Source organism: Rhea pennata, chromosome 1, assembly GCF_028389875.1.
Source record: "Rhea pennata isolate bPtePen1 chromosome 1, bPtePen1.pri, whole genome shotgun sequence".
NCBI classification, from domain to species: Eukaryota; Metazoa; Chordata; class Aves; order Rheiformes; family Rheidae; genus Rhea; species Rhea pennata.
The window spans coordinates 120,882,792-120,909,272 of record NC_084663.1 but is presented as its reverse complement, the minus strand read 5'-3'; the positions used below and the strand labels follow the sequence as shown (position 1 = coordinate 120,909,272).

Below are 26,481 nucleotides of genomic sequence, written 5' to 3'. Positions count from 1 at the left end.
TTTATGGCTTTGATAAGGAAACACTCCATGATGATGGCAGAGAAACTGCAGGAATGATTACCAAATGAGAGGAGATACCTTTATTTGATTTTGAAGTGTTCCACATAGCATAGAGGAAAAATGCACCTAGGTAATGATCATTCTTAAGTCATTTTACATAGCCGGCTAATGTGATAGCAAGATCCCTGTCTATCATTTATGCAAAATCATGGAAATCAGGGGACACTCCTGACTACTGGCAAATGGTTATCTTCAGGCCTATCGTAAAAAAAAAAAAAAAAAAAAAAAAAAAGGCAGGAAGCAGGGCCCAGGAAAATATAGGCCACTCAGCTTCAGCTCAGCTCAGGAATGATCACAGAGAACAGCCTCCTGGAATCTGTTCCCAAGCATGTGGAAGATGGAAGGTTACTGTGGAAAACACAGTAAGAACACGTTTTCCCAGGCTAATTGTTCCTGACAAGCCTCATCACCGTCTACAACAAGGTGATTGGCTAGATGCATGAGGGAAGAGGAACTGTAGTACATCCCAACTTTAGTAAGGCTTTTGGCACTATCTCCTGCAGCATTCCCACTTGGAAGCTGATGATGCTGGGGCTGGAAGAACAGACTGCTGGATGGGTTGGAAATGGGCTAGGCAGCTGGATTCAAATGGCAGCAATCAATGGCTCAGTGTAAAGGTGGCAACAAGCCACCAGTGCCTCAGGCATCGTTACTGGAGGGAAAACTGTTCAACATCTTCAATACCCTGGATCATGGACAGACTGCACCCTCAGCAGATTTGTACAGGACATCAAATTAGGTGGAACGATTGACATGCTGAATTGCAAAGCTTCATTCTAGAGGTACCTTGAAAAATGGGAGGATTAGACCAAAGGTAATCTCATGTCATTCAGCAAGGAGAAACACAGGATTTTGCAGCTGAGGTGGAACAGCATCATGCTCCAGGACCATCTGGGAATTGACTGAAAGGGCTTGCAGTTATGGTGGACACCACCACACTGAGAAAGAGCCAACAGAGTACTTGCCCTGTGCATAGAGCAAACTCCAATGTGGGCTGCATTTATAGGTCCATAGGACAATGTATCCAAGGAAGTTGTTATTCTACTCTGTCACCACTGGTGAGACCACACCTGGAGTACTGTGTCCACTTGTGGGAACCCAGTTCAAGAGCAATGTGGAGAAACAGGAGAGGGACTGCACAAGTGCTACTAAATAAGTCAGGAGCCTAGAGCATGGGATCTGTGAGGAGAGACTGAGGGAAGCTTGGCTTCAATTTTGCAAACAAGATGCTAATGGGAGATGTTATAATAACCTGTAACTACTTGATAGACAATTACAAAGTTGACAACAAAAATTCTCTGTAGTGCCACAAAAAACAAGGGGAAACATCTACAGGTTACATTTTGGGATGTTTAGGCTGGACTTCAGAAAGCATTTCCTCACCAGGAGAGTGGTGCAGCAAGAAATACATTGCCCAGAGAGATCATGGATTCTCTGTCCTTGGAATTTTACAGGACTTGGCTGGACAAAGCCACAGCTGAGCTGATCTGGTGACAGTCCTGCATCAGTGAGTTGTACTAGATGACACACAGAGGTTCCTTCCAAAAAAACATTTGTGAAATCCCTCATTGATTTTGAAGAGGCCAGGATGCTCCCCAGATGACATTTACGCTTAAAGTATTGCCATAGAAGAAGCATGATGTAGTCAGGTTCATACACGCTAATAGCTTTATTCTGAGCACATGCTAGTTCTCGAACAATCCAGTTCAAACCAGCAACTGCTTCTCTGGGTTATTATCACTTGAGTTTTGCGGAATCTTTTGATAAAACACTCTTAGCTTTCAGGGCCTAAATTTCAAGGTTTCATTGTTAATTTTATACCAAAGTTCTCAAAACACAGTGCACACTGAGAAGGGACTGTAACCTCTGAGTGATCTGCACAGCCTTTTGCAGCACAGGACCTCTGTTGCTGTTTCTAATACAGTAAGGTTCTTACAGAGAGAAGCCTCATCTTCCAAACGAAAGAACATCACTGAGGAGAAAAGGGAGAACGAAAATTATGCTTCTAGTTTGCTGTCAGTTAAGTTTCCTTGTAATTATAGCCATTACCAATGGAAAAGGCTAGTTGGCATGTAAAAATCTGCAGTAGTCCAGAGACACCCTTTCAGGCCTGTGTCATTTCTGAGGGAGCTGTGAGGTATCCCCATTTAACATTTGAATATTTGACAGAAGGTAAGGCTGCTCTAATAATGGAAATGCATGGAAAAAAAAAAGCGTGGAAATACGGGCTTTTCTTTCACTCTTGGTGTATCTTACTAGAAAAAAGCCGAAGTCCATGTTAAAATACATGGAGAGGTAACAAAAGTACTCTGCAGCCTCCTATCCCCTAAGTATCCATATGCTTCAATGAAAGATCGATATTCAATTTTTTACCCCAGTTTACCTGAATTTACCTGAAATAATTGAAACTAGAGAGGGGAGAAAGGAAGGAATAAACGACGGAAGAGAGTTTCAGATAGACAAAGCTGTGTTTGGCTGTGACTAATGTCAGTTTTCTGGACACAGAAAATCTTGTGTGTTAACAGGCATGAAAGCCAGTAAGTCTAATAATACAAACAACTAGATATAGCATGAGGTCTTGTCCAGATCGCTGACTGCTGGAGGTCATTGGCCAGACCAAACAACAAATTAGTTTTAGACTGACCAATTTTGGTTTTGGATGAACTGTCAAGTAATAAAACCAGTAATTTTTTAATTACTTATTTTTAAACAAAAAGTCTGTTTAAACTTTTGAAAATTTTTAAGACTACCTGGATGAGTTTGCTGAAATTGGCAGCATTTTGCAAATGTTCCACACTAGCTGAATCTGATTTTCACTCTACCATCTTCCTTTTTTTTTCCCCCAATATTAATCATCATTTCACTCTGAACTCAGTTTCACTGCCATCAGTGGGACAGCTTATGGATTCAGGTCGGAATCCACAACAGAGAAGGACAATCTTTTGATTGAGGCATTAAAATTCACACTCTCACAGGATGTCGCACAAGTCCCAAGAACTGTCTTACCATCCACTTTTACAAGTAGTCAGAGTCTCAAAGACATCCTATCCCAACAGGGTGTGCAGAACATGTACTTACAGCTCTGGATTGAAGTAGGAGGTGACATCAGGATTGGGTGCACCTGCTACAGCAAAATTACTGCTTCCAGTGTCAACCAGAATATTTAACTGCCGAAACAGAAGAAAGGAGAGGTGGTTTTCATAGTCAGCTAAACAAACAAACAAAATCATTATTTTGTCCTAATTACCTTCTGTTAAAAAATGAAGATAAATATTGCCCTGAAAAATAAATAAAAAATGACACTGTTGGGAAAGTTATTCTACTGTGACCCTTAAATAGTTGATTATAATGAAATACAGTCACATTCAGGGAAAGGTGAAAACTCTCAAAAGCAGCATTCATGCTGCAGATGAATTCATGATCATGTTGAATTTCTTTTTAGCCCAATCCCTGTGTCTCAGGAACCTGGCTTGCCTGGGTTGCGTGCTGGATTGCGTACTGTTGAAAACACCGCTTGCATCAGAGCTTGTGAGGTTTCTGCGTAGGGGGCTGAGCGCAAGCGTGAGCAGAAGCAATGCTGCCCCATGGCTTGGGCAGCATCGCGAGGATGCAGGGTTCGCTCCAAGCCCCGGCAACCAAGCACAGCCTGCCCTGCCTTTCAGCAGGGGCACAGCAGATTTCTAAGCACAGGGAAATGCATCAGCTGAAAGGTGGCCTAAAATTGGGTCACTCGTTCGATTAATTGGGCAGATGATTTAGGCCAAAAAATTGTCTAACAAAAAACCCAAATAGCCAAACTGAACCCCCCTTCTCCTCTTTCCCCATTTGGCCCAGTTTCTCAGTCTGTTGCACCACAGCAGCAGGATCACTTCTTTCAGTGGCAGTGCTGGCTTTAAGCCACCTTGAAACTACAGCTTGAGGGTGTTCCTAAATGATAATTTATGCCAGTCACAGATGGCACTACCATCAAAAGTAGCGGTCTCCTTTTTTTTTCTCTGCTCTGGGCTGGGTGCTTCCCATGCCTTTTTGGCATAAACTCTAGCACTAGTTCTCACGCGGCCACACAGCAAATCAGACCAGCTTCTGATCTACCGCTATTACTACTACTACTGCAAAAAAAAAAAAAAAAAAAAAAAAAAAAAGAACCCACAAAAAACAAACAAAAAAAAAAAACAACAAAAAAAAAAAAAAAAAAAACCCCAAAACCCACAACAACAAAAAAAAAAAAAAAAAAAAAAAAAGAAAAAGAAAAAAACCCACAAACCCCCCCCCCCCCCCCCCCAAAAAAAAACCCCAGTAATCTGCAGTTACTTTCAAAGGGATGGTAGGAGCCAGGGCTAGAAAAGGGTGAATGCCTCTTTCAGTGACAACGAAGTCTCAGGTTGTCCTAAACCGACTGTGAAATTGTGCCCTCTGCAGGAGGGGACACTCTCCCCCCCCCCCCCCCCCCCCGAAAATTTTTAAGCTATTAAGAGTCTTCCTGTGGGAGGGAAGAAGACATCAGGCCTGGGTGGTCCACGCTTTGAACCCGGCTCAAACCAGCCACTGCAGCAGCCCCCATCAAGCCTTAGACTTGAGGCAGCAGGAGAACTAGCGCTGAAAGAGGGTGTAGGAAGGGGAAAAAGTAAAGAGGATAAATCAGTTTAGTGCTGGGAAAGGAAACGGAGAAACAAGCTGGAATTCAGAGAGGAGCATAAAAACAAAGGAGAGGGAAGGGTTAGCATTTGGGGAAGACTGACTGAATTCTTCTTAAATACTTTTTAGAAAGAGCATAGACAAAGTGTGAGCAGATGCTTAGAACATCCTTGGTTTGCACGTGGAAGGAGAAGGGGAAGAGAATTGCCTATGTTTCACCTTAACTATGCTTAAGATAGTATGTTAACTATGTTAACAACTTAAAATAATATGGAGCTGAGCAGCTCAGAAAATAAATAAATAAATAAATAAATAAAACATAAAACTGATCCTGATCAGAAATCTGTGGAACTCTCTTCTGAACTGTGCGCTCACCTTTTCACTGGGATTCCCAGTCCTTATCATGCAAATATGTTAAGACTAAAAAGAAACAAAACCACAATCTCACAGAAGTTATTTATCTGCCTCCCTGCATTTCAAAATTTAGATTAAGTAGAGGCTTAATCTGATTTAAATAAAATTGGTTTTGCAGCCACATGAGCTAGACACAGACTTTTAAAAACCAAAGGACATATATAGGTTCACCTGACTCCAGGAGCTGAGGCTTTAAAAGAAAATAACACTCTCTGAGGCATGACTGGCAATAAAATCCAGTTTGCTGCTTATTTTATTTCACTCTATAACAAAACCCTAACATTTTGTCAAGTACCTAACAAAGTAAGAACTATTCATTTTTTTTTTCTCTCTAGGAGAGGAATCGTATTCAAAATAAACAACAAAGAGCAGCTACCATGTGTGCATCTATGAGAACCAAAAGAAGTTGCTCGAAAGGGCACCGCAGGGCATAAATTAGTTAGCATTTGCAAGGCAGTCAGCAATGTTTGAGTACCAAGCACTATACATCAGCAGCATAAACACATGTAGGTGTTGCCATAGCTTCAGTAATATGCATGGCATCATACATGGAGGACGACTTAAAAAAAACAAAACAAAAAACAAAACAAAAAACAAAAAAAAACAGCCAAACAAAAGCAAAACCTCAAGCACTAAAGATGGCATATATGAAGGATATTTTACCCCCACACCTCGAATAAAATGTTATCCTCACAAGCTGCTGAAGAAAAGCACAAATGAGCTACCCACAGAACGGAGCACGCAAACATTTCCAAAAGAAAAAAAGATACCCCTCAGATACTCCCTGCTCCCCACCCCAAAAAGCCCCCAGCGCCAAGGCGGCTGCCCCTACAAGCGCCAGCCTGCTGGGGCGCAGCCGCGCGCCCATGACAAGCCGCTATTGAGGCTGGCATTCTGCGACTGCATGTTTGTGCCTAATGAGATGCAGGCGGCCGAGACGGACACAGATTTATTGTAGTCCCCACAATAGCGCCAGTGATCAGCAGATCGTTTTGGGACGGGTATCACTGAGTTCGCCATCTCTTCCTTCTACACCCTTTGGGGCTGAATTTTCTTGAGCGCCTTCACGTCTCATTAGGAACCACTTTCTTGGTGTCACCACCGAGGCCTGCTTTACTCTGTGCAGTGTAATGGCAATTTAATACCGCTGCTCTGGGAGCTTTGGGACAAGCTCCGGCAAGTCACAGGACAACAAGCGATGGATGGAGCGGGGTCCAGGGCCGCCTGCCCTGCCCCACTGCTGGAGGTCGGCACTGCCCTCTCCCTAGGAAACACAGCCAAATACACAGGGTGCCCACACCCCCACCACAGCATTTTGCAACCTGGCTTTCTAACGCAAATTGAAATCAATGCTCAGCTGAGTTCATTGAGCTATGAACTGTGACAGCAGAGAGTGGACATATGGACATACCTCTCTACACCTCTATCTTTCCGACGCGGAGACGGTAGCCACCAATACTGAGGCAGAGTCCGGCAGCATCCTCTTACGCTGCCTCCCCATGAAGCAGCAGGGATGGTGAATCAGAGCTTTCACGGAGAGGGAAAGCAGGGTTACTGGACATATAGCAGCCATCTAGAATGAATCACTTCCTGTCACTTAGAGCTGATTATTTCACGATCACCATGTTTTGTCAGAGAGTGTCAGATGAAGTCCGATTTTGTGAAAGCCAAGATCAGAGTGAGACGGCTGAACAAGACTATGAAGGAAAACTGTCCAAAGATTGCTGACTGATCACATGCACAGCATTAAAAACAATCAAAGACTACTTTCCTTTCTCTTTCTGTCGTGCAAAAAGAAAGCCCACTGGGGTGTTTTTATTGTTGCTTCCAAGATCAATTTCAGACCTATAAAGCAGAAAACAGATGGGAAATGTAAAAACTCATCCTTCCCTTGAAGGTCACCTTCTCCACAGCTGTGGGACATAAAATCTGCACCTAGTACCACACCTGGAGATTATTTTGTTGGACACATTTACTATACAGAAATAGTGTGATTATTAGTAAGAAGTTAATTAAGATACCTAGGTATAAAGTAAGCAAGATCGTGACATCTGCCTCTGCCATGCCAAACTTATACAGGAAATCTGACATTCTACCTATATGCCATTAAGTTTCGCTTATAAAAAAATTAAAAACTGTTTCTTGAAAGCGCTGAAATATGTCTACAAGGAGGCAGAAGTCTCCTTGGGTCATGCATTTATATATTTTATTTTGTTCCAAAGGAGATGGGATGCTGAAAAAAACAGAATTGCAATAGTTCATTCCAACTGGATGTCAGACTCCTTGTCTATTCTTCAAGGATCCCTCAAACTTTCCAATGCTTCATTTACAGCCAATATCAAATAGCATTTACTATATACTGTCCTACTTCAATAACTTAACTTACCACTATGTCTTTAATTTTGTTAAGCCTTCCATCACTGAGTATTGTTGCATTTCAACATCAGAAAACATTTACCTATTGATCTGTCATCTTGTTTCATTCAGAAACGTTTCATCTATATGTGGTTCAGGCACTAGCCCCATCTGTTCGTTACAGCGAGTAGCATCAGTACAACGTCATCAACACTAGTCATTACTACGCTTCATTTAACTGCCTGGTGAGCAACAACCTGCAGTGATCCACCATGCTTTCAGAAAGCAACTTCCTTCACATATTCAAGGAAAAGTGATAAAATGTGGCAATCATTCAATTTTTGTCGTGTAGAGGCAAATAGCATCCACTAGCAGGGACAGACCTTACCTTTCTTTTGACCTATACTGTGCTCAGAGTAATGCTTTTCTTCTCTGTTTTAGTTTGAGGTCTGATGGAGTTTTTGGTAACTTCCAGAAAAACAAAAAACACAGGCTACAAGTACTTAATGCATTTCTTTGAAGCAGCTCTCTGCAGGGTTTAGCATACCTAGCCTTTCGCAGGTGTGGAATCATAGGACCTGTATGCAACCCTATTGTGCTGCTGCTTTTGATACAATTCCCTAGGTAACCCACATTGGGCTAGTGATAATCTTCATCCCTATACAAAGACTAATCCATGGAAAAATCCACTACCGTTCTTCAAGTTAATGGTCATGATCCTTTTAGGTCGAGCAATAAAGATTCATCACTGGGCACAAGAAATCAGACTGAAAAAATGCATTTTGCTCTTCATTCCTGCTTGAGCTAAAATAGAGAAGGAAAAAAAAGGAAGGAATCAAATTTGCACAGTTAGCACTGTAAATACAATGATCAGTCTCACCTACCTCAGTTTACTCTTGGGTTCAGTCAAAATCCTAGCGATAGCCAATTGATAGCTCCCCCAGCACAAGCCAGCAGACCAAAGACACTGGCTCTGTAAGCGTTCATCATGAAAGCTACAATCATACCTTCCCTGGGATTTTAACTGAACCCAAGAGTGCCCTTTCCTTTTTCCCTCTTTCCTTTCCTCAATAAATACAGTGATCGTTCCACATTACTAACATTCATATTCTGTTCAAAATCTTGTCCTGCTGTGCTTTCAAGATTTCTCCCACACACACTCTTAAAATAGGGCTTATAGTCCTACTCTGCTTGATGGAGTATGCCACACAGTGAACTATCACAAAGTAAAAATGTTTTTCTGACCACATTCAGAGACTATAAATAGGAAGCATCCCATTACTGGCTTATGAGCTGTTAGCACACATCATGATGTATGAGCTTAGCAGAAGTACACCCCATCTAAAAAGCTCTGAACATGTAAAATCTCTTAACTTTCCTTCTTTCCTATTTTGTCCCACACATAATAAACCCTCCAGAAAATAATTTCCTAGACAGTGCTTAAAAAAGGTGCAAAGATATGTGAGTTTTTTTGTTAGGGATTAGCAGCTAGAAATAATTTAGGTAACAGCTCTTCTTTTTTAAGTTGGTTAATAGAAAGAAAATTAGTTGGCAATTTAAATACTGCCTCATTTAACACAACGATTTCTAATTACATTATCAGCCCATCTGGCAAGAATTGCTTACAACCATCATGCAAAACAGAAAACACACTCTAGCAACTGTATGTTGTGTTTGCCCACAGCTGTTATGTGTTATTATTGGCACAGATTATCAGTCAGGTTCTTTCAGTAATTTGTTTCTACAAATTAATAATGTTAAAATATATAGTGTCTATTTAAGCACAGAGTGACTGTATACTATTTACCGTGTTATCTGGAACTAGCATTTACAGCTTACTTTCTAACAAACAAATTCAGAAAACCAAGCTTTTATACAGATTCTTCATCTGTTCAACGTAAATTGAAATTGAATTAGAACTTGAATCAGAGAAATTTTGGAAGCATGTTTAGATGTAGAGGCCTGCAAAGTTGTGCATAAAAAAACAAATAAACAAACAAACAACAAAAAAAAAACACCACACATACACTCCATAAAGACACACTCCCACTTACAGAATGACATATATATTGCTGACCACTGCTAAGCAGGTAGGACTAAAATAAAAAAAGATGTGAGTTGGTCAGTCTGTACAAGAGGGTGGCATACTGCCACAGAAAGCTGCAGTAGAAAGGGGGCTCTTGGATTTTTCACTGCCCTTAAGCAGTTCCAGGACCACAGCTGCTCCAGACGATGGAGAAAGACCCCACCCAGAGCCAAACACATTTCTGCAATTTAGACTATATGATACTTAACTTTTGAGAAGGAGGAAAGGGGGAGGCCTGATTATCACACAGAATCTGCAAAGAATATTTCCTATGATGCTTTGAGGGAGGCCACTTGGTACAACAAAATAGATATACCTTTGCTACTTCCCCCTAACCTCCCCCTCCCAGTGATAAGTAAGCTTTAAATATGTAGCTAAGATAAGAGAAGCTGCATAAAAAAGAAAAATGGAACAGATACTAATGATTTTCTAATGCAGTTTGCTAAGCAGGTGGTGCCATATGTTTCACTGCAACGTCACACTTAGGGAATTTATTGCAGCACAAAAATTTGACCAAACCAGAAAGTCAAGTATATCACAAAAGGTAATTCCTGCTTTGGCAACTGCACAAGTTTGTCAGAGAGACTGTGGTGTATTTGTAGATTCTGGAATATGCAGGTGAACAAATTGCAAATGGAGATTTTTCAGCACTGAAGCACATCAAGCCCTCCAGCACATCTTTGGCACTTGCTGTCATTTCCCTCATCGTATATTCAGTTGGTTTCAGGGCTCAGGATTTGATCCTGTATTTACCTACCCTTATATCCACTCTCTCCCCACCCTCAAAACACACATCTATCACTGGATATCCTCACATATGCACTGGGCCTAACAGAAGACAGTCTCTTTTGCCCTCAATCTGTTTATGAACTGAACCACTAGAGTGGAAGAATGCTTTTCTCTGAAAAGCAATAATCTCTTTCTCTGCCAGAAGATAAAAGTACTGCCCGGATTAGCCAATCTATCCCCACTTAAGAGCACTGCGTGCTTCTGTAGCTGAGATTTGTATTAAAAACACAAATGCTAAAAATGAGTGATTGTTCTGAAGTATAAACCTGCTAAACTAAATTGTGAGTTGAAATATGAGCATCTAACTCTGGGACTGATGAATAGTCTTTTTGAAGACAAATATTACAGGAAGTGCTTTATATTATCATTTTGACAATAAAGGAAGGCTACTATGGTTTAAAGACAAAAATGTAGTCAGCCAATCAATCCTGGTAACAAAGCAAAATATCTATTCTTCGTTTCTGTACTCTCCTTACTGTCAATTCCTTCAGTTTCCTAAACATTAACATTCTTTCTGCACATGCTGTCTCATGTGGTATCTTATTTTTCAAGCTGAAATTTATTTGTTGTGTCTAGATTTATCATACAACACATCCATCCTATTCATGGTATATGAACATGCTTTGCTGTTGAACATGAGCTATTACTTGTTTATCTTAGGGCTGTGTGAAATGCAGCAATTTTGTCTCATTGCCTCCTCAGAACAGATTATTTTTTTTCCCAGATACATGTCTTTCTCCTGTGCCACAGACCCACATTCCTGACAGCACACAAAGAATGCAGACTTGTGAAGCAACTGCACACTTCACCTTGAACTGGTGTCCTGGTCGAGGCACTGTCTTTCAAAGAAAACTTGGATTAAAGTTCCATATAACAATAATCTAGAGGTCTAGAAAGAATCTCACCCATAAATAAACATCAGAAGGCCTGGCTTACTTTTAGAAGACACATGAAAACTGTGATAATCTTCTAACAGACACACAGTTGTTGCAGAGACCCTCAAGAGCCACAGCTTTTAGAGAAATGGGGACTGTGAGAGCTGCCTGCTATCTTCACACAGCCTTTCCCAGGTTAACCAGTGATGCATGTTAACATGAAGTAGATGGTTCTTACTAAGAGCAGCAAGGTACGGAAGCTCTCACAAAAACTGAGAGAGGGAAATCTATACTAAGCTATACTATATCTATACTAAACATGTTCTTGAATTGATAGATTACTGCATGCTTAAATAAATGAAAGATTAAAAAAAAAATACAAACAGCCCCCTGAAACTAAAGAATGAATGCAGAAGACATCAGACATTTGCAGATAAGTATGCACAGAGCCCTTATTAAATCCGAAAGCAAGTTTCCACCTGTAAGTAGGTGTATAGGAATTAAATCCATCCATTTCCCACTAATTACAGTCCAGCACTGACGAGACAAGGGAGACCGTAAGCAGAATGCTCCTGGGACCAACTCTCACGTCGAACTGCAAGACTCATTAGGCTTCCCGTGCCCACACAGCCTCCATGTAGAGGGACAGGCCACCTCCAAACTCCCTGCCTATATCTGTGTCTCATCCTGAGCTGATTCCTTCTTCACCAGTGAACGTCATGACTGAAGGTGTGGGAAAGAGCACTATTAATTCAATAATTCAACAGTTGAAAAGAAACTGGAGAAATGCCTGAAGCCTCTCTTTACTACCAGCCCAATTCTCAGAGATACACTTGCGACTGTCATTATTAATTTCACAGTTGAAATCCAACTGAAACCTCTTCCTTGCTTGGAAACCTGCCAGCGCAGCAAGCGTTGAGTTGCTCGGTGGGTTTCGAGCCCTTGGAAGCAAGAGGCAGCCACATGACGCTGCTTCCAGCGCATGGAGCTACGAGCTCTGCATGAGGACCCGTGGGCAGGGACAGCTTATCGCACTATTGGAAATGGGAAAATAGACATATAGGGGGAGGGAAACAGGTTGCCCAGCTGTGTTTCACAGTACAGGTGCATGAAAAAAAAAATAAAAAACCACGAGCCAGCAATAAATAGGTAGCTCCCCTCAATAAAGCTCTGTGTACTTGCACCCTTGTGTTTAACCACAACCCGTCTTAATTCATACCTGAGGTAAAGAAAACACTGTCAAGTTGTTTCAGTTGACCTGAAGCTAAACTTCCTCTGTGAAAAAGACAACCATCTGACTAAAAAAAAGAAAAAAAAGAAAGAAAAAATCACCTCAGGTGTTAGGTAAGGTTAAATGTCTGTTACGTCTGTGCTGTTTTCCAGTATTTCTTAGCGCATGATACTTCCAAAACCCATAGTTTTATGTCAAACCATTTCAGAGTTTCTTAGAAAAAAAGGAGAAAAGGTTGACTGATCGTGCTAATACACTACCTTTCAGAATACAGTATCACAGTTTTTTTTTTTTTTTTTTGCATTGCTTTTTTTTAAAAAAAGGAAATGAGCTCAGTAAGGCTGTGTTAATGTATTATATCCAGTGAATGATTATAGTCAGAAGCTGCATACAGTTTAGAATTTCAATTTTCTGAGGCTTTTGCTCTCCAAAATTAGCTTCCAATTTATTTTGTCAGGCCACTCTTTTCTTTAGCTCCATTGTTCATTAGAATCAGAGAAACTGCTGTTTGAAAAAAAATTAAAAAAGCATTTTGAATTCTCTCCTATTCTTTACCTAGCTTCAGAAGTCATGTATTGTGAAAAAAAAAAAAATACAAATGAGAAAACAACCCTCCATCTGCAGTATCTGTAACACTTAAACTGTTTATACATTTACACAGAGCCAAGCTGTAATGCAGCAAACTCAAGAAGGCTTGAACTGACTAATCTTAAACCTTCCTCACATTGTACAAGCTTCCACACCATGAGTCACTGTCCGTGTTTGCCACGCCATTTGGAAATACCGGGATTAATCAACTGCTGCGTTTCAAGCTTCAACATAGATTACGAAACCCGCTCCTAACTTTCCTGAGTGTAGGAGAGGCGGCACCTCTAATCCCACAGTGCTGATGGTTTATCTTTTCTAATCTCCCTTTTGCCACAGACACCTCAGCACCCTTACCTTCTTGGTAGTGGGCAGAATTGGCAGAAGTCTCTCAGGGGAGGATTGATCTCACTCCTGTAGTTTACGTCCACTGAAAGGGTCTCCCTCATGCCAAACGCGAACTTTAATCTCAAATTTAAATTAAAGTCTGGATTTTCAGTTGCACTAAAGATGTGACACCAAGTGCCAAAGCTGCTCCCCCAATATTTGAGAAGTTTTTAAAGGAAACTATTAACTTTGAGAAAGGCTACACTTTGGTGACAGCTGGGGGAAAAAAACGCAGTTTGCAGGACAGCAGTAAGAAAAATCTGTGTTTTAAGACTGCTGTGTGCTGGACCCGATCTCAAAATTCAGACGTTCTTCCCTCTTCTCTCCCCGTCAACTCATTCTAGTAGCTACGTGAGTCTTCTCAAGCTTTTTTCCTCCTCTATCAAGATGTTAGTTTTGGAGACAGATGTTTGTTAGTAAAGGTTTTTCAGAGCTTGGAGAGCTGTGAGAAGGCAAGGTGAAAGAAGGACAATCCTGACACATCAAGCTGAACTGTTCTTCCCTGAATGTGCTGCTTTCATCCGAGGTGCTGTAACAACACGGTAGGGCTGCTCATTATCATGTTACTTGAGCTGCACTTACTGACTGCTTTTGGAAAGGTCTTGCTTACATTTTTTTAGTGCTCTTCTCATAGTGGGACATGAGTGTTTATACACTCCATTCTTCTAAAACACTATAGCAAAGCCAAATCAGACAAGCGTCTGCCTTGAATTTTTCTCCATCTATCCACTGCAAAGGTAAAAATAGTAATCCTCTCCCAAAACAGGACAGCCAATGGAGAAGATGAAATGAGAATCCCTGCCTCATCACTCAAGTTCAAGGCTGTGAAAACAGTCTCTCCCTCCTGGAGGCAAGAAAAAATGAGCAACAATCCCACACTTACACACTGAGACTCCAGGATTAGCCAAGACTGTTGGGCGTAGAGAGGTAAGGCAACCACCATGCTCTTTGGAAAATCAACTGTGCAGTTCCCTGTATTTCAAATCACGATTTCCCCTTTAAGCTGCTACAACTTGTTCTTCCAGTCTGGACTTGCAGCACTCTTAAGATTTTGTTTTATGTAAAATAGCTTTCACAGTATTTTGCCTTGCAAAATTGAGGTGTTTCAACCTGGGAAGTGGAAGAGACCAGCCCCTGCATTTCCCCGTCCCCTGCTAGCTGTGAACGACCTCCTCCGCGTGTGCTGCAGCAGCTCCTACCTCCATCTCTCTCCTTCAGACAGACACGGTCACACACTTTTGTGCACTTAGTAGGTTATATGGATGACAAGGCAATGTGACTGGGTTAGCTGCCATGGCAAGGAGGATAGAAAGAGGGAAGAGCTCAGGAAAAAGCTAGATCCAACTACATCAAGCACCAGGACTGGAACTGGGCTATTCAGACAGAATTCACAGCTAAAAATGCTGCAGCACATCTCTGAAGAAAAAGGCAGTGGGGCAAGCAGCTAGCCCATAGGCCCATGCTGTGCAAAACAGTCATGGGAACATATGCAGGTGGCCCCAGGTCCCAGAGCACAAATAGGGTGAGGCAAATCCACTGTTTTTATTTCCCTGTTTATTAATAAAGGGAATACACTAGACAGAAGGCTTTTGCTCCTCATTCTACCTGACCTATTTAGGATATAACAATCAAATTCTGCTCTTTGGTAATCATGAGTATTTCTCAGAACTATACAGAACAGTTCAAAGGCATATACAGAAGGCAGCTTTCCACTCTAAAATACTAGGAAGAACTATTTGCTCGGGGGCGGGGAGGGGGGAAGCTGTTGGCCAGTCTCACAATAATATGTCTGATTTATTAAAAATATGAATAAATAAAAAGATTGTTCTTATTTATTCTAGCATTTGTACTTAAAATTTGGCAGGACAATTTAAACGGGAGATTTGATTTTTGAGTAAAATATATATATATTTTTAAAAAGGTAGTGTTGCTTCCCTGGCTACTGAAGTCATTAATTTCTCTCTCCTTCTCAAACTTGCACACTTTACTCTCTTTACCCTGGCTAATACTGTAGAGGCAGCAGCTCTGGGAAATGAACTAGCTTCGCCTATGGCTCATACATCATTACAATTGTTAACTAAGTTCCACTATGAAAGTCTTTATTACACAGGAGAATGCAGAGGCTTGCAAGAACACAGCTTTATTTTCAGATACCAGGCTGAGTTTGTAGGGCAGGAAGTTAGGACTTCTTTATTCTCCCAGGCTGACAAAGTCTGATCTCATACACTGCAACAAAACACAAAAGAGCGCTTCCTGCTACTCATATGTCCCAGTATCAGCTGATACACAGGACTAAACTATCTACTACTACAACCAGGAGTTAAAATCCATTGCGTGATAGTGGTATCTCAGATTCCACAGCAGTCCACAACTCCAAGATTTTATGTACTTTGTAGCAGGCTTTTCCTAAAGCCCTTGCAGCAAGTACATTGACATTGCTCTCTATACGCCAAAGTTTATGGTGTTCACTGCGGTGGGGTTCTAAAAGTTTCGTCTATCAGCAACAGCAAATGTTGAAGTGCACACTAGATGTGAAGAAAGTTTCCAAATCTGAATAAAAATTTGTTCTTAATACCACTTGTATTTAGTCACTGGTCAATAAAAGGCCAATGTGAATAATCAGCTGACTGCAAATAAACATGAACTTTAGCTAGAACATGTAACTCTCCACTATTCACATCTAGAGCTGCTGAGAAATTTTCTGAATTTTTTTTCCTCCACACATTAGTTATCTCAGCAGTCCAAATGCCAAAATCTAGCACTTTGTGTCCTGTGAAATGTTTGTGTTATTCCCCAAAGGACTTTGCATCCATGAAGTAATGAGAAGATTATTCTGTCGCAGATAAACTGAAGCACTGTGACTGCATCGGATGCTACCTTGCTATAGCATTTCTCAGACTTTTTAAAAGTGTGACCACCTTTGGACACCTTTGTCTTACTTGCAACCTGAGAGTTATTGAGAAGGGGAAACAAAAAGAAAATAAAAGAAAAAAAAATCTCTTTACTCATATAAAAATACCAGCAGGACTGATGAATCGTTTTCTCACATGCCTAACATTTCACTCTTATGTATAACAGACACCTTCTGGACAGCAAAGTAAAGGAAAACACAGTTCTTTCCATACTATGCTTAAACAATGTGATAATGCTGCCCTGAAGACCTTCTAAATTGGTATAGCACATTCTGTCTTGAAAAGATGCTACTATTACTAATTTTTCATGCTGCAAACATTGGCAGTCAAGGTTTCTGTATCAACAGGTGTCATAACGGAATTTTGGAGGCAATATTTTAATTTGGTAAAAAATAGAAAAAAGAAACTCCCTCAAGATTACTCAGTCAAAGTAATCATTTGGAAAATGGATCTGAAGTCTGCAATCCAAATAAACACCGTAGTATATTATTTTCTATGCCAAAACTATATTGCCGAAGGCACTCTTCATAATTAACTTCTGCTGACCTCATATATTTTTTTCTCCTCTAATACCATATAAAATATTCTGAGTTTTGGGAGGGGCTAGGGGGTAACCCAGCCTTTCACATGATCTTTTTGGAGGTTAGCCTTTAGCTTCCAGAAAAGTACCAAACAGTTGATCATCTTCGATATTTTGCTACCATAGGAATCTTCATAAGAAACAGAAAGAGCCCTAATTGGGGGGGGGGGAGAAGAGCTCACATCTGGCCTTGATGCGAGACTGAACACAAGCTTCAACACTGCAGGAGCTCCTAAGGCACTGATCTGCAGGCTATTCTCACAGCCAGATCCACAAACAAATATCAGAAGGAATTATCTGGGAGATATCTGCCAAAATGATCCGATTACTTTTTCCCTGTCAAATAGCGGAAGCTGGCCTTTAATGAGGGAAGGCTTATGTTCAGTCCCTCAAGTTCAAAGGTTACTCTTAGTGCTCAGTTGACTCGTTTTCTTTTTTTTTTTCCTTAAAAAAATTCTAATGAAAAAAGTAATGCTATCAAGCAGTTTTAGGTTCCTAGTAACAGATTTGTTTGTGTCTTTAAGTGGGAGAAGCTTACCAAGTGTTACTGTAGAATTAATGCCTTTCCTCTTTTAAAATAAAACTGGACTAGCAATGATTTTATGAGACAAACATTTTCCCTAGACACATGCATACTAGCTTAACAGCAGTTTTTGCTAGTAAGTAGGTACAAAAATAAACCAACTATAAAGCAATATAAAATCAACTAATTTTACTACTCACAAGCTGAGCAAGGAAGAAGGCAAATAAAAGACAAAGATGACAAATTTTACAAATTTTTCATTTCCTAATACAATGTTATTAGTAAGCAGAAGTAAAGGAAAAAAAAGGATTGCAGAGTGCAATTATTGCCTTGACAGATTCCCTTCAAAAAGCCTTTTTAATTATGACCCATTAATCTTATTTGATGAATTGTAATTTTTACATAATAATTGTATAATAATGTATAAATGAGTAAGATTTTTTTCCATCTAGCTTATTTTTGTCAAATTCCTTCTCCACTATACCCCACAGGTTTTATCTGTCTGAGGATGACTGTTGCAGAACTCACACCATGAGGTGGAACATCTGTCCCCCCGCCCCCTCCCCAAATACTCTTAAAAATAAAAAGGCAGCAAGAACAGAAGGAGGAGGTAAAGGCAAGAAGAAGAAAACAACTTTGAGGGGAGAGAGAGAGAGAGATAAGGAAAAAAAAGATAGTAATATTTTAATGTTATCAGCCTTTGGCAAAAGAGCGAGTTAACTTCAGCGTAAGGTCTTCTAAAAGCTCTGCGACATGATGCTAAAATGGGATAGCTGAGGGAGCCCCGTTCAAAGGGCCAAGCAGCATGAGTGGTAACATTTTCAGCTGGTCAAATTTTCTTTCCAAGGGGCAGAAGTTCAGCAGCTCCTTAGGCTCTCAGGCAGCTCTGGGCTGCAGTCTTTGCTAGGCGAGGCACAGAGTGCCCATCCACAGCCACAGCAAAACTAAAACACAGATAATGTTGACATGCTCCAGCTACCTAGGGAGCTGTTAGCAAAACTGGGCACCAGAGCAGAGTTCATTGCATACTGCAAAGCTACCCTGAAAAGTACAGGAGATTTCTTGGAAGACAGTCCCTATTATCACAACTAGACTATAACCCATGCCCAAGGTAACTACCTTATACTTTCTCAGTTATTCAGTGCTGCAATCCAATCAAAGGAGTGACTTTCATGTAAACATATCCAGAGGAGACAGATATCTAGCTAACTTGTTATTTTAAAACTAAGGGAGTTTATGTGTAAAAAAAAATTGCAAATAAAATCTATTTTAATCCTGGGTTATTTCAAGTGTTTTGAAGGACACTGAACTAACAGATACAAATTCAAATTTAAAACTTCATTTTAACAGCTGTCTGTGGAACATGTATACCACTTACTTCACAAGCTCAGAACTACATAGCAAAAGTAGGCTGAAAAGCAGCAAGAAGTACGACAATCCCATCAACTGGCTGGAAAAAACATTCCTTCTTCTTCAAGTATATCATACTTACAGATTTATAGAACAGGACAGCTATATGCTACCTCCTTTACTTTGAAGACTTGATCTCAAGTCCTAACCTAGGTGGATACAAGAGTAAAATTCCTTTACTTACTTACACCAATTATGAAAAAAAATGTATTTTACAGCAAGTGTGAAAAGGGAGAGAGGTACATCTGATTTATTCATGTGGAGATACTTATGTGCAGAGGTGTGTCATTGTACAGCTTCACTTTTCAGAGGTAGCTGTGCTTGACAATGACCAGATAACATTTCAGCTCAGACTTGCTTTACCTGTATCAAGAGAGGAATTTTGACAGACAATATAATATGGAAGTAAAACATACTAACTAACGTGCCCACACAAATTTAGTGTCTAAGTGCTCTTCACAAAAGACAAAGACCACTGCAAAATGCAATAGTTTTAAAATCAGTCTTGTAGAGACTATCCCAAGAGCTCACTGCCCCCTGTTCAGAACTTAAAAAATACAGATTCCTTAATTCCACTAGAATGCCATCTTGGCTTTCTTATGTTCTCTGGCTATCTTTAGTCTCATTTCCCTCCTCAAATCCCAGCTGATTTACCCCTTAAAAATAGGTAAAATTGTTACTTGCTCTCTATTTTATTCTTCCCAAATGTAACCAATGCTTCTGTCCTTATAGGGAACAAACTGCATGGAGCAGTAAAGACAGTGAACCCAACACCCCTTATCGCTACTGCTGCTTTTCACAACAAATCTTCTCCTGTGACCCACGTGGAACTGAATGCACAATTTTTAAGATCAGGGAGTCTGGGTAATAAAGCTTACAGCATTTCCCTTGAGGAAAGTAAGTGCCTTTAAAGGAGTAGTCCTCAGAGAAATAAGTACTACTCTAATCCACCTATTTATGCTGTGAGAGAGGCATATCCCAAGGACTGACCACAGGGAGCCTCTCCTCTGCACAGAGACGTAGCAGGTTATTACAGCCCACTTATAAATACACCGAGGCAAAGTCTTGCTACAAAACATTAACTGTTCTCTAGTCTAATCAGGGCAACTATGTTGTAATTAATGCTTGTATTTTGGTTATTTTTATAGTCCAGGCTCCACTACCTCCATGCAGTGATACAGCATGCTTTGTGAGGATTGCTTTGTATGGAAGGAGGTGCCAAGTGCTAATGCATAAAGGCAGGTACATTTCTGTCAACCAAAACCTGGTATGCTTGTTTGTTTTGTCTTTGGCCAAAAATAGACTACACCACACCAATACATCACAAAATTAGCTCTGTCTTACAACTTTGGGTTTTTTTTTTCCCCTCATCTCCCCCGGGATCTAACAATGACAAAAAGTCTACCAAACTCATCATTTAACATCAATAATATTTTGCATTTCAATTTAGTTTCATCAGAGGGATCTGGAGAGTACACTGCCACCACAAAATACTCCAAGATATTCTGAGTTAGGCCACAGTAATTGTGTTTGCTCCTTAACCCTTCCCATTTTTCACTTTCATAAGAAAGCTCAAAAACAAAAGATCCACATAATTATTTTAAAAATAATGAGACAGAGTGGGAGCTTGCCTTCTGGCATGTAAACCTGGAAGGATCATGTTTTCAAAACTTCTCCTTGTATCTAGAAAGATGGTAAACTCCCTTTCAACAGAATTAGGAAAGTGGAGCTTAGCTTCTCAGGAATAATAGAGCTCTGAGAATCAGGCCCTTATCACCTAATATAACAAGACTCATGAAATGAAGTGATGAAACTGCAAGAGCAATTCAGTCTTTCCTCATGATCTTCATTTCTTACAAATCTCATGACCTAGAGCTATCAGCAGTTAAACAAGAGTGGCCACATGCTTTCAGTTTATAAGAGTCCAAGACACACTCGAGGTGTTTGACATTTATTATTCTTCCCTCCCTTTTTATTTTTTGTAATGGCTGGAAGAATATGAAGGAAAGTTACCCCCCACTAATTACATGGAAATTGGAGTTTCTGTTTTGCAGTGAAGGCCATTAAACCCAGCACTCGCTTTAACCTTAAAACTTCAGCGTGAGTTTACAGGACTGATTTTTGCTCACCTCCTGTAAAGAACAAACTGCCACCAGGAAAAACAATAAACAAAACCCCTTTGTGCACAGAATGAAAAATTGAAACTGAAACTTTAAAAAGGACTCAACGGTCTTCAGAGCTTGAGTCAGACCATACTATAGTTTCAATAACCACTAATCAAACAATAGCTACATCATTTTGGGGTTTTCAGGAGGTATATGCTCAGCTCCCCTCCTGCAATGAAGATGCAGGAATAATATTCACATGTTCTCAGTAAAATACAGGTAATGCAGTAATACTTGGTAATGCAGTGGGACTGGCAGGACTTCCACTACCTCACATAATAAAGACTAGCAGAACAGGCAAGATGAAACAACACTGTACTTCCTTGCAAACATTTAATGAAGTCCAGACAGGCTTCAAGAAAGCTGGGAAGCACATGGGATGCTTTAAGAGTTTGACTATTCTGTTGGTCAGAAGCTTGCAAGAGAAAAAGTCAATATGAACAAGACTGCCCTGACCACAGCAACCTTCCCCAGTGATCTTTCACTCAATTCATCACAGTGCTTATCACCTCAATCTCAAGGCAGGAAAATAATAAAAGATAGAGCAAAGGAATTTCATCAGATTATTTAAAGAAATAAGAAGTAAGAACAGTGCACACAATTCATATTGGGCTCTTGCCATCTCATATTTAAATCTCTGAATTGGAAAAAGTCACCTGTATAGACAAGTGTAAAGCACATAATCCATCAGAAGTAGGGCACATAATACAACCATGAAATAAGAGACAAATACATCACACTCTTCAATATGACTTTTTTTTTCTTTCTATTTCACCCTTTACATAATTCTTAAACAGAGCTGCAGGTCTACTCTGAGAGAATTAGTGAGGGTAATAACAGTTGACACTGATCTGGAAGCTAGTTTGGAGAGCCGGTGTGATTAGGACACTGTATTATAAAACTGGAAATGGTCAGAAATATTTTGGTTGAATCATGTTGCAAAACTGGATTGACTGCACTGAAGTTTCATTTTCTTGGAAAGAAAAATTTGACTTCACAGAACTGTTTCAGTTTTATATTGTCAGAACAAGGATTTCAGAACTGCCATTGTGAAATTCATTTCTGTACTGTGTTCATCTGCTATGTGACAAATCATAATACAAATGGAAGCCAAACTGGGTTAAAAACAAACAAACAAAAGTCTTTAAAGGACCTGAAAAGTAAAATTCTTTTGTAGTAGCTTCTGCCCCAAGAATAGAAATTAAAAAAAGAAGAACTTCTAAAAATGCAATTGAGTAGTAACACAAGGTCAACAGTATTCTGTGAAACAAAATGTTTATTCCCAACACTGGCAAAAGCACAGTGGCTGGTTGAGTGTCTGGGAAGTACAGTGATACTGGCCAGGAGGCCTAGATAAAAAGGGAAAAGCCAGCAGCTGGGTACAAACCATTACTGGGTTAGATTACACTTCTTTCACTGTATTCCCTCACTGCAACCATGTCTACTGTATGTTCTACACCAGTAACTTAGAGCTGTACAGTCCTGTCTTGACTAATGACTAGTAGTCGATATATGACAGTAGGCTCACAACACTAAACATATGCAGTTTCAAACTTACCAGGCACCAACACTATGACTGCAATGGTGATGCTAATCCTGTGCCTCTTTCTATAACCGGCTACGTGGTCTCTGCGCACCACTGTCTTGTTTCCGCTTACACTCCCTGCTTCCCCTGAGATGTTGTATCCAGCAACAACTCTGCTGTCCACCTCTCTGCTTCAACAGTGCAGAAGGGAGCCAGGCTTTAACTCTTCCTTGTTGACAATATTCTTCTTTCTCCTTGGCAAAATGTCAGCGCAGATTTGCAGGGTCAGCAGTCCTGGGAAAGGACTGAGTGAGGAAGGGAGTTAGGCCAGGGGGATCCCACACCACAGGGGTATGAGAGTAAAGCATGTCTGAGTATCGCTTTACACAGCACGTTTTACCATGGGGCAAAGTCAGAGGGGAAAAGCAAATTAAGAAGTGACATCTTTTGTACCTGAGCATAACCTACTCTTGACTTTAGTGACTACTTCCCAAAGAGTTTAGGATGATTCAAACACTTGACAGTATCAAGATACAGGCTTTTAGTATTAGCACTGTTAAGGACTCAAATAGAACCAGCCTGCAGTGGCACACCAACTTTATACTACTTACTGTGAAGCAGAGAAACAACAAGTACATTGGTGATCTTTAAGTCTTCCAGTTCCAGGCAGGGACCACGATACAAATTCCTCTCTATCAAGAGTAGAAACCAAATTTTACCTGTACTGCACTGAGTCACTACACACTGAAATTTTAATTTGTAAATACAAACACATTTATAACTATTTACAGTCTTTGTGGGCAGAACTTCACAAGTGCTAAACCTGTGTTGGTCAAAACTCATGTTAACACATGCTAAACACCAGTTGTGGTCTTTTAAATAATTAACTTTGAAAGAATTCAGAACTAATTCAAAATAATACAAGCTTTGCAACGAGATTCAGAGTTTTTTTCAGATGGAAAAACATTAAATCAAGTTTATGTGAAACCTTACATCACTTGTATTTACAAGAAATGCTAGCTGTTAAGTGTAAGTTAAGTCTCAAAGTACACTGAGAGCAGCACATTTCTCCTACTAGACCTTCTGTTACCTTATCAAAAGCCTGTCCCAATTTTCCTTTTCCATTTCTTTCTATTTGAGAACCCCCGAGACACATAAGGAGGTAAGCTTTCTATTTACTATTTCCTACCTAAAATTATATTTTTAATTTGAGAAATACTGAATTGGATTATTAGTCCAATCAAATCTAGTATCTTGATTCTAGTTGAAGCCAATACTGAACGTCCCCCGGAGTAATGAAGAACACATTCTACCGCACTAAAAGAACTGAACAAATACACAGTGAACACCACAGAAGAAAAACTGTTGCATGGCCTCTGTGGCTACTGGGCAACGCCTTGATATATCAGATCTGGTTAGGCTTCTTAACTATATTTATTGACCATAAAACAAGGCAACTTTTTTTAAAAAATACATGCATTGATCCTGCTGTCATACATTTCAATTAGAGTGACAACATGAGCAATTCTCTTCTTATATCCGAGTGTAAAAAAAGTGAGAAAAAAAAAAGATTTCACACAAGTCCAAACATTTAATAGCTAAACAATTCCTGTTGGTTAGGCATTTGAAGATTCATTGGCTTTTTATTATGGAGAGGAGCTAAAGGAGGACTTTTGCATGCATAGAGAACAACACAAGGACTCAAACTGCAGAAATATATGAAAAGTTCTGAGGCAAAACCCCAAGGGCTTTCAGGAAACTAATCCCTGCTCAGCTGACTAGTCACCCCACTGACCAGCCAGCAGCACTTCTCGTGGCGTCTCATGACACAGATGAAAGAGCAACTACATTAGAAAACTTCAGAAACACTGTTGAAGACAAATGGAGAGGTTTGGGGAAATGCACTCTACTTGGAAAGGATATTCAAAACACATAAAGGCTCTGTATTGTTAATAAGAATATCTCAAAAGAAGAAACTGTTTCTGCCTAGCAATTGCTTAGCTGAGCAAGAGTATTTTGAGTGATTTTTACGGGGGCAGTGGGAGTACCTATCAAACCACCCAATCACAATGCAAAGCAGCCTTAAAGAAAACAAGAAAACAAACCAACCAAACTATGACTCTCAAATACAATCATTTTGACTGACAGAACAACTCACTTTGAATCAAAATTACATTAAACAGCTTGAAATAAGAGTTCCAGCTCTGCAGGATTTGCTTACAATTACCATGACAGGGAACATTAGCTTTTCACACGAAGTGCCAATGAATGAAAACGCTACATTTCAGAAAATTTGAGACCTATGCAACGGTACGTGAGCTGAGCTTTATATAATATCTTGTCATTTCCCTTGTTTTTCCTCACATAACAATACCGGCTGGAACTTAAAAGGGAGCGCGGGAGGGAGAGCCTCCAACTCGGTCCTTTAAAACTTGCTGCCACCGCTCGCCTGTGTAACATCTGTAAGTAATTCACCGCCACAGAGACACCGCATTCAACGACTTAAAGAGAGGGTGGAGGGGGGAACCCAGAAAAAAAGGAGAGAGAAAGTGAGCTTCGCTTGCCTCTCGGAACAGCGAAGGGAGCTTTTCACTCCTCCACACCATTCCCTTCTTCGTGCGTGCGCGTGTGTGTCTGCCTGTCTGTCTGTCTTGTCTCTGCGTGCACAGCATTTCCCTGTGAAGAGGGCTCCAGCCCAGCCCACGCACAATCACCTCTCAGTGCCCGCGCAGGCGACTTTATTAAAGATTTTGCAGCCCGTGCGATAAAGGACAACATTAATAGAAGTTGCGTCCCGCCCTGATTTCATAACTCAGCCGAGGCGCGACACCAGCATCCCGGGAGCCGCCGGAGAAAGTTGCGTTTCGGGGAGCGGCAGCGCCGGCCGCCCGCTGAGGAGGAGTTCGGGGCACCTCGCCCCTCCCCCCCTAACGGTCCCTGAGTCCATTTCGCCTCCCCCCTCAACGGCCCCCGAGCCCCCCCTCCCCACCCCTCCCCAACGGCCCTCGCCCCCTCCCAACGGCCCCCGCGCCTCGCCGCGGGGCGCCCCCCGGGCCGCCGCCGCCCGCCCGCCCGCCCGCTGGCCCCGGGCCGCTCCTACCGTCTGCGGCGGGGTCCCGATCAGCATCTCCAGGTAGTAGCCCCGGCCGGAGTCCCCCTGCAGATTCTCCACCATGGCTAAAAAGTTGATGGCGCCCCTGGGATCCGAGGCCAAGGCCAAGCCGTCCGTGTCACCGAGGGGCTCCTGCTGCCGCCGGCTGCTGCTCGCCGGCCTCAGCAGCACCGGGGCGGGCGGCGACCCGCCGGGGGCGGCCGGGGGGGACACGCGGAGGGGCAGGGAGAAGTGCGCCCGGCAGAGCCCCGCGGCGCCGGCCAGGAGGAGCAGGATGCTGGGAGCAGCCAGCGACGTGCCCATCCCGGCGGCAGCGAGGCACTTCCCAACTCAAGCGGCTCAGGCAGGAGGCAGCGGCCGCCTGCCCGCGGGACTGGAGCAGCCGGGAAGGAGGGGGAGGAGGAGGAGGAGGAGGAAGGAGGGAGCGGCTTCCCCACGCCCCGGCTTCATCTCCCCCCCCCCCCCAAGGCGAGCTCCTCCTCGCACGGCTTTCTCCCGCACGGCCCCGGCCGCTCCCCCTGCCCGGGGGGCGAGCGGGAAAGTTGCTCCCCTCCCGCCGCGGCTCGCTGAGAAACTTGCCCGGCGCGGCGCAGCCCGCAGCTCCTGCTAGCGGATGTGACGGGCCGCGGCCGGCGGCGGAAAAGTTTCCCAAAGCCTGAAAGGGACGCTGGCAGGGCGGAGAAACGCGGCTCCGCGCCGGAGGGGGGGGCTTGGCGCCCCCTCCGCCTCCGGCGGCTCCTCCCCACCGGCGGCTCCTCCCCACCGGCTCAGCGGCGGCGGGGCCGCGGCGCGGGCGCGGGGGTGGCGGCGGCGGGGAGAGGAGAGGAGAGGAGAGGA

General features: G+C 41.9%; 1 protein-coding gene across 2 annotated transcripts in view; it reads right to left on the bottom strand.

The window, feature by feature from the left end:
- Positions 1 to 26,198, bottom strand: part of BACE2 (beta-secretase 2) — a 73,560-nt gene extending 47,362 nt beyond the window's left edge. For both annotated transcript variants that reach the window (XM_062573738.1, XM_062573746.1), the window contains exons 1-2: positions 25,633 to 26,198; positions 3,139 to 3,227 (exon numbers count right to left, since the gene is read on the bottom strand). In XM_062573738.1, the coding sequence (XP_062429722.1) occupies positions 3,139 to 3,227; positions 25,633 to 25,947 (404 nt within the window). In that variant the 5' untranslated portion in view covers positions 25,948 to 26,198. The remainder of the gene's footprint in view (positions 1 to 3,138; positions 3,228 to 25,632) is intronic.
- Positions 26,199 to 26,481: the final 283 nt, after the last annotated feature.